Below are 12,989 nucleotides of genomic sequence, written 5' to 3'. Positions count from 1 at the left end.
ATTTGCTGGTGTTTTACTAAAAACTCTGGCAATTTTCCAGTTCATTAAGGATCAGCTCAGATCTAATGCTGTTAGCAAGAAACGGGGCTATTAGAATACCAATAGCAAAATATTTAATTTAAAAAAAATATCCCCACTGCTTACAAAATAGTGACATAATAATTATGGTGCTGGCTGAAGCCATTTCTAGCTTTAGTTTATATGCACCTAAAGGAAAACTGTTCTGCCTCTTTAATTCCATAGAAGCTGCCTTGGTCAATTAAGTTACTGATATCTAAACATGAGTTCTGTAACATTTACCTTATTTGTTGTAAGCAAGGTATTAAAAGCTTGAGGTGTCAACAAAGAAGGCCCTAAGAGAAAAGTAGTACTGACTTTCAATTAGAAAATAATTCCTCAACTAAGTAAAAATACCGATCATTAAACACATTTCTACTCTTGCCATTCCAGACAGCGAGTACTTTTGAGCAAACAAATTGTCCTAGCTGAGATGGCCTTCAATCCTGTTCCCATGTGCAGGGTGCACACAGTGGTTCCCTGTATGGTACTGCTTTTCAACCTGCATCTCTCTGATGCAGATCTTGTCATGGGTAAAACAAAGGAAGACTCTCCTTGATTTATGTAAGAATCAGGAAGAATCAAATTACAAGGGATTTTTAGGTCACACTGTGCTATATGTTGTTACTTGTGAAGCCATTTATCTCTGCATCTTACATACACAGGCAGAGCAAGGTGGGTGCCAACTGCTGCCACAATGGTCACAACAGTTCATGAAAATTGCTTCATTTACTCTGTAGTGCATGATGCCTTGAAGTCTTGTATCTTCTATAAACCTTCCTATGAGTATCTCCTCTTCAGGCCTCTCTTGTCTTTGAAAGATGAATACAACAAACTGCAAACGTGCAAAACAGATGATAGCTTGCACTAGCAGTGTAACTTTTAGTTATACACAAAGTTTGAATGCTGAACCAAATTATAGGATATGCTAGGTGACTTTCAGTAAGTGGCAAGAAATTACAACTTTTCAGAGGACCAGGAAGACTAACAACTACTCCAGAGCACTGAGAACGCATTCACTACATTCATGCTGTACAGTCGTCACATTGGCAGCTGGTGGAAAGCATTTCATCAGCACTTAAAAAAGCAAGATGAAGACTGATGTGCCTAGATGGGAATAAGTAAAAAGAAGCAAGCAGAATAATGAAAACAAGCCCACATAATGCTGCAATAACCTATTTTTTTCCTGATGTACAAGGGCTGGTCATTCCCTGAAGATAAGGATCATATTCTAAGTGAATCAGATCCATTGCTTTCAAACAGTGCAGACTCTGAGCCAGAGACACAGGTTTTCTGTTGCTATTGTTTCCAGGTTTTGTTTGGAGAGGGGAAAATGCTGAGTTTTTAAACAGCCAGAATTTGCAACATGACATTTCAGACAGTCATGAGCATCAAAGCAAGTCTCACTGCCAGTGCTGCTGAGATGCATGCTGTACGAGAGACCTAGAGATTCTACCATGTTGAACCATGTCTGGCTGCCTGTCCTCTCTCTGCTGATGAGGATTAACCCCATCTGATCCTTACATGAAAAAAAAAGAAAAAGAAAAAAAAAGGATCTAATTTTATGAAGAGTAGAAGATCATTCTTGTGAATGAGCTGATCTATATAATATTGGGATCAGAGGCTGGCTTGTAAAAAATTATTTACAAATCAGCTTGACACTGTTCAGGTTTGGCAGCCCTGTGTTGAAATTACAGGAACACATACAATAGCAGTATCATCAGCCATAAACAAAGCACTTATTGCCAGAATGTAGGCTCAGCAATTGATGCATGTATTGCATCAATTTTCAGCAAAGAAAACATAACTAAAATCTGTTCAGGATGTGTTCTGGGGAATAATGAGTATAATTGTAGTCATATTCATTCTTTGCTCAATGCTAATACTTTCTCTTAACTGCAAGTATGAGTGTTTCTTTTTCACACAACCACTGGGCCAGAAGAGCTCAGGAAATGTTTCTAACCATGGCTTGCAAATTTCACAACTGGTTTCCCTGATCTTTTCCCCAGTTTAGAAGTTTATAGTTGCTTGCTTTTACTACCTTTAATTAGTACAGCCTACAAGGAAATTCCTGGGCTTGGCTTCTTCTGCTACAGCTGCCTTCTTTGCTTGTTCTGCTTCATGTTCCCACTCTCTCCTTTATTGCTACTTACTCAAAGGGGTCGCTGGGATCAGCTCTCTGGAGCTCTGGAGGAATCGGGATTCTTTTGTAGTACATTTCCCAGTCAAAAGCTCCTCGCATGGCATCCCCCGCCTGTGCCTCGTAGCCAAAGTGATTGTGGTCAATGACATCGATCATAGGACACACGATGGTTTTGTGGTTTAGTGCAATCTGGTCTGAAAAATGAAAGTAGAAAATAGGAAATGGCATGTCTAGTCAAGCCATCTGTCATATTACTGCAAAGTGAATCCCACAGGTTTTTTGATGTTTGAAGATTGCTTGCTTCGTTCCCCATGGCCCCCAAATCATTTCATTTTTCAAATCTGTATCAAACCTTTATCTAAAGTGGACTTAATGCAGTTAGGCAATGATTAGAAGCATTTACAGTTCTTTAAAGGGAGGCATATCCCTGTGAGACCCACAGGAGTCCAGTCATCTATATCTCTGTCACTTTGCTACTCTGAGCTGTCCCCAATCTGTCAGCTATGGAACGAGCCAGCAAGCAAAATATAAAAATACTCCTTCAGCTGTGGGGAGCGTGTACAGCAAGCTCCTGAGAGAGAGATTTATGTTCCCAAATGTGAATCTCAGACCTCGCAACCATTCAGCCTCTGTTCCCGTAGCACTGGTGTGCATCAGCTCTAAGATCAAATGCTACAAATTAAAGGCAAACTCCAATGCTGGGAACAAAACAGGGCTGGTGTCCTTTCTTTGTACCTTTCTTGGAGATATAAAGAGGGCCTCATGGTATTATTCCTACTCACCTGTTTTATAAAGAGAGCAGTTTCAGTTGGCTTAAAAAAAATTAGAGCTGTGAGACTAAATCAAATTCCATCTCTAATATAAAAGTAGGGTGGACCTGAGTCTGCCTTTGGTGAAACTTATTGCTAAATCCCTTAGAGCTCGACAGAAAAGAAACAACAGGAAAGAAAATATGCCAACTGCACAAATTAGGCAGAAGAATAATGTACTGAAGTGAGGAGGTACAGGGAAAGTTTGTAGCTGTGTTGGCATTAAAGGACAGGACACTATCTGTGAAAAAAACAAGATCTCAAAAATCCAACTACAGTAAAGCTTTTTCTCCAAATGATAGCCCAGATTCTCTAAACTATGTAATAAATTTTTATGTGTCTATGTGAAAAAAAATTTCTAAGGGTTAGATTTTACTAGTGCTTGAAAATATCCTAAAAAAATAATCGGAGGTCTGAGTGTTGAATGAACATTTGGATCAGAAGGCAGGAAATGTTGGTGGTATTATTAATATTATAGATTTTGTTTCCCTGCTTCTGAAGGATTGAAATGAAAAAAAATACATATAGTTTAGCTAACTGTAGCTTTCATATTTATTCTCAGCTATTGTTAAGAGACTGTCCAAATAGGGGAACAATACTGACTGCTAGTGAGAAATTGCTATGCCTGGAAGTTCAGTGGGTTTTTACATCCTAATACTTTAGTAGTGAACTAAATTTAATGTCCAGGCTCTCACAAACTTCTAGGAAACTCTTCTGAAACATAATGGCTGCATTACTGTTCCTATTGCCAAATATAATTACATTCACTGGTACACTGTGTAGTGCTATCTGTAATCATTATGTAAAGTCATTTTTACATAATCTCTTTCCTGTGATGGTCCTGCTAATAGTTAAGGGGCTTATAATAATCTGCCTCTGATCGCCCCTTTCTAAACTGATTAGAGGAGAGAAACTAAATGGGATTGATTTGGCTGGAGTAGGTTAAAGGTAGACTCATAATATACTGACATCCTTCTCTTGATCTTCAAGAGCTTAAAATAGACTGGAGGATTGGAAACCTCCAAGTCCCAAGCAGAGACAGCCAGGAAGAAAACTGTTCGAGCCGGGCCCATACTCAAGCCTAGTCTTTCTTCCTAAAACTGCAAGATTTTTGCAAGTAAGACAATACTTATGTGCCTGGTCTTGGGTTATCTGCAAAACTTACATTTCTCATCCCTTAAAATGTTTCAGAGATGATGATGTGCCATAGGAAGATACTGACTTTTGATGAAACCAGTCTGTTAAATTATGTAATTGTACACCAAAATGCAGAGTAACAAAACATTCAGCCTCAATGCCTCTTTTGGTTTGTGTAAAATACTGAATTTTGCATACTGCTCAGGCTTAAATGTAGCCCCAGTATGAATTCAGGAAACAGAAAAATGGGCTGTACAGGCAGCTTACGTTCCACAAGAGTATTTGTATCATACTTTTATAGATGTGAACATGCTGCTGCCTTTGCCACATGCTGCTCTTTATCCCACCTGCACCTAATGTACAAAACTGAAAGGCACAGGAAACACTTTACAGCTTCCTCATCCTCTCATAAATTCCTATCTGTCTGAAAATATCCACATCATATTTCAATGCAAATATGTTGCAGAAACAGCAAAAAGCAGACAGATAAGCATCATCGTACGTGTAAAAATCTTTCAGATTTGAGAGAAGGCCTGGGATTAAGAGAGTACACGGGTACAGTGCTCAGTTTTCACTATTGAAATTTTAAGCAATTATATGTACATATTTGAATTCAGCAATTTTATTATCAAGCAGAGCATATGTATGTAGTAGTAAGCAGAAGTTTTCAATGTTGGATAAGCCACTATCTAAAACAAATTTAGGTTCTGTCTTTAAGAGAAAGGTGCACTCCTTTAATTTTGAGTTTTTGTTTCAAATTGGCCTGATTTAAGAAACAACACTACTTTGCAAATAATCTTATTTTTGTACTTATGTATGGAATTATGGATGGTGACATCCACAGGTGGTTGAGCCATCCATTGATGGCTCAACAAGTTACCTCATGTTATCTGACTTGTCATGAGCATTTGTGCTCTTCAGTCTTCCCCACTGGCAAGTAACGTATCATGTATAATAACATGGAGACGGACAGCTATGGCCAGCAGGTGTCTTGGTAACTTGCTAAGCATGACGTAATTTTAATTCTTGATGAGGAAAAAAAATGTTTTGACAAAGCTGGCTTTGGTGGCCTACAACACTATTGATCTGTGTTTCCATCTCCCCTCTCTTCCTACTTCTGCAGCAACATCAGCAGAAAGAAAGATGTGCCTGCATCTTTCAGCTGGTTTGCTCCTCAGTTTCTTTCCTTGAACCCATGATAACTGTGATTCTTCACTACACTGGGCTCAAATACTGCAGCTGAAGCTCAAATCACAGTTTTCCCTCTGCTGGCTTTATATTACTGAGAAGTGATAACAAACAGCTGTGTTTGCCAACATTTTTACATGATTACAGTTGCCTGCTCTGTGAACATCATGCAAAACTCCCTCAGATCTCAGTTTTGGAGTGGCTTATCTCAGTTTAGAATGCTGTTTAAGCTAACTAAATAAACTAAATAAAGCTTAAAGAAAATAAAGAAAAGCCATTTTGCACCTGTTTTAAAGAAAAAAAACAACAACAAAGGACTGTAACTGAATATATATATATGTATATATATATGTATACATATATATATATATATATATCACACACACACTCACAGAAAACACCTATGGCTGTTCTCCTTAGAAGTATTTAGATACCTAACAAGTACTGAGATAACTAGGCCTTTCTTTGGTCTGAAAAATGATAGCCAATTCTTAAAATGTAAATTAGACGCCTAAATAACTTTGAGACCTGGCTTTAAGTGATTGCTCTTTTTTGTTTGTTTTTGTTTTTCTTTCTTTTTTTTTTTTCCCATCCTCTAACTTGCAAGATCTCATTTTGTGAAAAGCTGTTTGCCACTGCTCTGAGCAGTGCAGAACACTGCTGCTCTCAGTGAAGACTGACAGTCTTCATCACAGTATGGGGTTGAAAAGTCCTTTTTGAGGACTTTTCACTATTCTTGAACAACAACAAAAAAATCATAGCTAAAATAGGGCCAGCTTCAAAACAGTAAGTACCCATTATAGACTCTGTTCTGGTTTCCTTGAATGACATTCATTAAATGCAGTGCTGATTGAAACATAAGACAAATCTTAAGATAAACACTTGAAAAACTAGACAAAGAAAAACAAAACAAAATTAAAAAAGCCACCAACTTTACTATTACTACTATTATGTGTCATCCAATTTCCAGATAGTAAATATTTGCCCCCTAATGGTTCAAAGCAATTCTATCTTCCCTTTCAGAAAACAGGGCACAAGTCATTCTTAAGTATATTAACTGTGTGATCATTCTCTATTTGTCCTTCTTTATGTAATGCTCTTATTTTTTTTTTTTCTTTCAAAATAAAGCCTATTGACCTTGGACTCCTGTGTTCCTCAAGATTTTCCAGATCCTCTAGCTAGTTAACTAAGGGTATTTCCACTAAAAGGGAATGAAAGAGATCAAATTGCATTGAGAGCTGAGGAGAACTGGGTCTTGGTCCCTGATGAAGCTTCTCTCATCTTTCCAGTTTTCTTGCTTGAAGTCGGGGGTAGCGGTCATCAGTTCAATACCCATCTGAACCTAACTGCAATTATGAATTCTTTGTGACCATTCTGTTTAAAGCTTTTATGGGGTCAAACCCAGCTACCTGTACCTTCACTTCAGACAAGAAAGCAAGAAAAGGAACTGATTTCACAACTGCAATTTTCCCATGTCTAAACTAGCAAAACAGAAAGGCTATATCTAATCTTCAACAATTTAGCAAAAGATTCCAGCAGACAAGAGTGAGAGTCTTCCTGAATTTTTTACACTAGGGAGATGTATTATGCACCTTCAGGCAAAATTAGAAAGCAGAGGAAAACTGTATATGTACAGTATATGTATAATACACTTCACAGTGTTTAACAGCTATCTGTTAGAGCTGCTTGTGGAAAGATTGTTAAAACTTGTATTTCCTTCTGCTCCTTTATGTCATTTGGGCTTTACACGAAGATAGTGAGGTTACTTTTACAAAGGATGATCGTGTGATTAAGGACATTGTGGTAACAAGGGGACAGACTGGATTTATAAATTGATATGGAAGATAGAAAGGATGTAAATTCAGAATTTTGTAGATTCTCCTGTTATTGTTCTGAAAGAAAACTAGTTGCTACTTTTTTTTTTTTTTTTTTTTTGGTCCCAAGTGATAGTTCTTACCAGAACAGTGCCCTCTTCTTGGCTCTAAATGCTTTATTAGATTATTGTATGGCCAAACCTAGCCTAAGAACAACATTCAAGAAACAATAAACACTAGCTGATGAAACACTAAACTGTCTTATACTTGTGACATATCCATTTAAATAATACAAATTTCTTTAACAACAAATTCAAAAGTTTCATTTGGTTTTGCTTGGGAAAAAAATGCACTGCAAAGCACATATGCTTTGCATGTAGTCAGGTGTATAGAAAAGGGGACTACTGTTTCCTGAGTGAAAGCCTAGACTACAATTGATTCTTTCCATTCCTTTGACTAATGGAGCTTTACTGGCTGCAGCTGGATTTCAGCAAAGAAGTCAATAGCTAATCATTCTCTCTGAGCTTTCTCTTGCGAATGCAGTTGTTATTGGATTTAACTCCGAGGTCCTAGATACATTTACAGCAAAAGCTGTTTTAATAGAATGTGGAAGAACAGGAAGCAGTACGATAGCTGCATAACTAACGTTCTCAGGTATATAGTAAGGGCACGGCATAATACTAGATTTAGTAGCATGCTTAGTAGTAGTAATAATAAAATGCAACTGTAATAGGCTGAAGTGATACTTCAAATTTTCACTAGCTCTGTTGCAAAATAAATAAATAAAAATAAAAAAAATGGAGCTGCTCAGGTTTCTCTGAGTTCTCTAGCATACTGACTCTTCAGAAACTGCAGAGCAGCTCTAAACACTTCTATACATTGTATGTCCTTCTTATTGCGGGACACGGTTTTGATTGCTTAAGCTATGCTGAATGCTGTAATTTTAGTGGCTGATGAACACTCATACACTTACTAAGCAAGGGAGGCAGCCAATTCACGTTGACTTCGCAATGGGAATCCAGAAATGTCAAGACTTCTCCTCTAGCCAGCGAGGCTCCTAGCAGTCTGGTCCGAATGAGCCCTTCTCGTTTCTTGGTACGTACAATCCTCACTTTGGCAAAACGGACCATGTATTCCTCCAGCTTCTCTTTTAAATGTTCTAGAAAGAAGGGCAAAAAAAGCGTCAGTGGTGCCAGGCCTGGAGGAGCCAACAGAAGGATAGGTTGGCATACAACCTGCAAGCAGCTTATCCACTTCTGTATCTTGTCTCTTCAAGACCTCCAAAATCTGCCACAAATCCTCTGTGAGGCAGTTCGGAAAGTGCAAATGTTCTCTGTTTTATCACCCAGAGGAAGACACTGACACTCTGGACCTTTTACTGCAGTTGCTACTGGCAACCTGCCATCCACGATATAATCGTGGCCAAAACAACTGCAGGATATTCATATATCCTCTGGTTCCTGCAGCCCAAGGCCAGATAAACATTCTGGCATACTCCTTTATAAACGGTGTCCTTTCCAAGTGGGCTTCCTATTAGCAACTAATTATGAAGAAATATGCACGGAAAGCAACTTTTAAAAAGTAACCATTAAACTAGCATTATTAGATTGTTCCTGTAATGGGAAGGGAAACAGACATGAAGGAAGATTATAATAGTTGGATACCAGTGTGAAGCAAACGGACAGCTGACATACTAATAAAATTAAGCTGCAAATGTAGAGCAGTTGATAGATTCTCTAATCTGCATAACCTGGCTCTTTGTATCACAAAACAGCACCTTCAGGAACTTCTTTTATTCTGGCTAGAAACAGACACTAAGAACTATAAAACCCCAAATCAACCACCACCACTAACAAGAAACAAACAAAACACCACACCCTACAATTTTGGCTCTTCCTAAATACATCTACAACAGAAACACTGATATTTTGCCTTTGATATAACACCTCAGCTTGTCAGATTCATTACTTCAGAAAAGTTTGATAACTACTTTGGCAAGAAAAAAAAGGAGAGAAATGCATACTCTCCAGTAATGAAAACTGTTGATGTGCCACATTTAGTGATGCTAGGAGTTGCAAACTAAATCTCACTGAAATAGGTTTGCCAAGTTATGATTGCTTCTTATATCACCTACTTTATTGTTTGGACTTGTGTGGTCAGTCAATACAGGCTTTGATCCAGACCCTACATCATTATTGATTGCAAGAAGTTTGTTACGGACTACCAGAAGGGACTTCTTCAGCAGTACCCTCAAGTGTATAATGCTGACACAAAGATTTAAAGGCAACAAGTAAAGTCACAGTACAGGGAATGCAGGATCTTGTGTTAAAGTAAAATTAAGCTCTACTGAAACACAGCTTCCTGCTAGTGCTCCTTCTTGTCTCTGCTCTTCTATTTCCTAGAAGATCAACAAACAAGACTTTCTAAATCTACCCATAGATGAGAAGGAGTAGAACACATTGAATTGTTGACATGTTGCTGGTAAATCCAGAGCAGCAGGGACAAGTTATATGCATTTAATAAGAGAATACCGTATGGGATACTTCTCTGAACTGGATATCAATGTATGCTCACACTGACAAGGGAGAGGCTTGAGACCATCATCTGACAAGAACTGCAGAACAAGCTGTGGGCTTTGGGAGGGAGAAACAGAATACTTTGGAGAGCTACTGAGTCAAGAGAGTGTTTTGTGTTCATAGTACTACCCAGGAGTATTAGATCAAGTTGTAAACAAAAGTGTTGTGAAAAAGTCCTCCTAGGATGATTGTGAGAAATCAGAGAAATATGTTAAAGGTCAAATCTGAGACCTTATTCCGAAAAGTAAGGAATAACATTCAGAAAAACATCAGATGTTTTTGTCTCCTACTCTATGGCTAATTGGAAAATTCACAGATTTCATTCTGAAATAAGAGAAGCAGCAGCATCCCTTTTTCATCCTGTTTTGCTAGTTATATACCTCCATAAAAAATAAAAAATAATAAAAAAAAAGCCCCCAGCAGTCACAATGACAGGAGATGCACTGTGTCTTTGAATGATGATCTTTGTATGCCCAACCATACTCACATGACAAGGGCTGTATGCCACTCTGACTCATTTTAGGTACCAGCTACAATTCACTATCATGACTGGCCTGAGGTTAAATCAAGTCTTAGATCATTTTTTGCCCGTGTGCAAGACTGTCTAAAGCATATATTTATTGACCTGTTTTGCTGTTTTTATGAGCTCCATTGAGGTTATTCCCATAGTGCAGGAATATAGAAGAAGGGAAATAGACCTTAAAAACAAAGATACAAAGAGTCCTTGCAGGAAATATAAGAAAATCTGTTAGGGCTGTCAATCTGGATTTTTTTTCCACTGTAAATTGCATCATCTTATGGCCATGAAAAATGAAAGAGTTTCAAAATGACAGGATATTACATACTTCCAAAGTAGAGCAAATCTAATCTGTTAGGTACTGTGGCTTCTTTTAGTCCTGAGACACTATGAAAATGTCCTGTAATACTCTAAGGTCGTCTAACCCTTTCACCTGTGACCTCTTGCACCCACAAGTCTTCAGATTTTCACACTAACCCATGCATGACCCCCTCCCCGCCAAAGAACCTGACCACATTGTTGCATACTACACAGACAACTAACAAAAAGATTCAAGTGATCCAGCCTGAATAGAGCTCTCCAACTAGGCCAGCAAGCACTTAACAGCTTGGCTATGTGCACATCCTCCATCTTTACCTGTCTGCCTTCAGAGGTGGTTCGTTGGTGAGACTGACTGATCAGAGGATCCTACTATGCAGCTCAGCTGGGCTACACACCAGGTGTGAGTGCTTTACCATTTCCTGTGAGCTGGTTCACAGGCTGGCAATTTCCCCTTGTGTATGTGAAGGCAGCTACCAAGGCACCTCCTCGTCCCCTTGATGGACAGAAGCAGGAGCTTAAACAATCTAAGTTGTTCCTGGTGGGGTAGGCTCTCTGTTCCCTATTTAGAAATTCAAGGAAAGCCTGAACTGGACCTTTACTCAGGTGTCACAACAACTAAGTTAAAGCCCTTGCAAGTACCCAGTTTGAATATCCACTGATGCTTAAACACACAGAAATGCTGTCTTCACATGCACTCTGTTATCACTTGCCTTGGGCCAAATAAATTCAGTGAAATTGAGCTGTGTGCCCAGCCTTGCTCAAAGGACTTGATTTCTTTCCTTGCACATCTTGCAATGAGCAAATACTGAAAGCCCATCTCTTTAAGGAAACACTTCAGAGAGAGATGATGTACACAGCTATGCTATGCTGCATTCTTTTCTGTTCTTATATCAGTTGGTAAACAATGAAATAAATGAATGTAATTTGATTGTCATCAGTTGTATCTGAGCTTGGACTCCATGAAAACAATGATAGTTCATACTGTTCCTTCATTGCTTCAGCTTCCTTGCAAACTCAGGAAAAGAGATCTTTCACATTGTTTATATATATATATATATTTTTTTTTTTTTTTGGCCAGAATGGTAGCTGAAATTCCGCACAACAAACAAGAGCTCACTACACCATCTTCTTCCTCCATTTCCTCCAAATAGCTCTTCACACATTTCAAACAGAATATCATTTGATTTGTAAAGAACTGCATTAAAACCGCCAGCACATCTTTTGATGTCAATTATGTGCCCCAACATTGTTTTCAGATACTTTCATTTTATCATTTTCTCCCTGTGATTCAAAGAACAACTCACAAGTAAGAGGTATACAAATAAGAGGTAAAAATTGCACGTTGTTCACACAGAATTCTAAATACACCCTCATTTAGACATAACTAGAAGTAACCAGGAAGAAAACAAATTTAAGAGTGAATTTTTATAAAGCTTAGATAAGTGACATAAAAGATCAGGTCTATATACATAAGGAAATATATAGATTAGTGGCAATACATAAGGGATCTAGAGCCACGTATTGGTAATATTCTAACAGTAAGTAATGACACAGTCAAAGAGATGCCAGTAACAACACCTACCATATAGTTTGGAGCTTTGGCCAAGAAGAAAGTTTTGGAATTTATTATCAAAAAATATCATGAAGCGTTTAGGTTCAACAACCAACTGTAATATTCTTCTCAGAATGAAAAGAAAGCGAAGAAAAAAAATCCCTTTTAAGATCCATAAATATTTTTTTTTTCCAAATTTAAATAAACATGAAAGTACTTTCACATTGCATTTTCTCTTGTAGCATATTGTGGTACTATCTGGTTCTAATCTTACTGATCTCTGATAGCATAAAAATCCACAGAGTAACAGCCAGAGGCAGAGAACAGTAGTAGTTGTAAAGAAAAATGTAGCATTTTATTCTATTTATATAGGTAGTAAAACATATCCTTTCTGTTGAATTACTCACAAAAGCCACCCCTGCATTACTTAGTATGCTGGCATTACTAAAGGTGAGACTATGAAAGAAAATGCTCATGCAGAATAGTAGCAATTCTGCAGGATCTGCAGTCAGCAGCTGGGCTAGCTACTTAATAAGAGCCTGTGATCATAAAGACATGGACGTTTTGACAAAGACAATACCCGGGAATCTTCTCAAGTATTACTTAAAACAGACTGGACAAGACTTTCAAATGTTCTGTACAGCAATAAATTTGACTAATAAGTGATTTAGATGATAACTGTTGTTATTAACAAAATTAATCTCGTATTTTCCTAAAATAACAAACTGTCCCCCTCTCACAGCACTCCATAAACTTCTTTCTTCTAAGAGAAAAATATTTTTCTTTCCTATAGTACATTTACATTTTCTCACAGTCCCCAGTTATTGTGTTTCTATTATTATCTCCAGAAGAAACATCTCTCACACAAGCCTATA

The 12,989-nt window shown here is 37.9% G+C and overlaps 1 protein-coding gene across 2 annotated transcripts in view; it reads right to left on the bottom strand.

Annotated features, from left to right (window-relative positions):
• GALNTL6 (polypeptide N-acetylgalactosaminyltransferase like 6) overlaps positions 1-12,989 on the bottom strand; it is a 467,323-nt gene that overhangs the window by 83,713 nt on the left and 370,621 nt on the right. For both annotated transcript variants that reach the window (XM_068681227.1, XM_068681228.1), the window contains 2 exons: positions 8,122-8,307; positions 2,211-2,394 (listed from right to left, as the gene is read on the bottom strand). In XM_068681227.1, coding sequence (XP_068537328.1) covers positions 2,211-2,394; positions 8,122-8,307 — 370 coding nt within the window. The remainder of the gene's footprint in view (positions 1-2,210; positions 2,395-8,121; positions 8,308-12,989) is intronic.

Source organism: Anas acuta, chromosome 4 (assembly GCF_963932015.1).
Source record: "Anas acuta chromosome 4, bAnaAcu1.1, whole genome shotgun sequence".
NCBI classification, from domain to species: Eukaryota; Metazoa; Chordata; class Aves; order Anseriformes; family Anatidae; genus Anas; species Anas acuta.
Note: the sequence above shows the minus strand (reverse complement) of the source record. Positions and strands in the feature narration are given on the sequence as shown.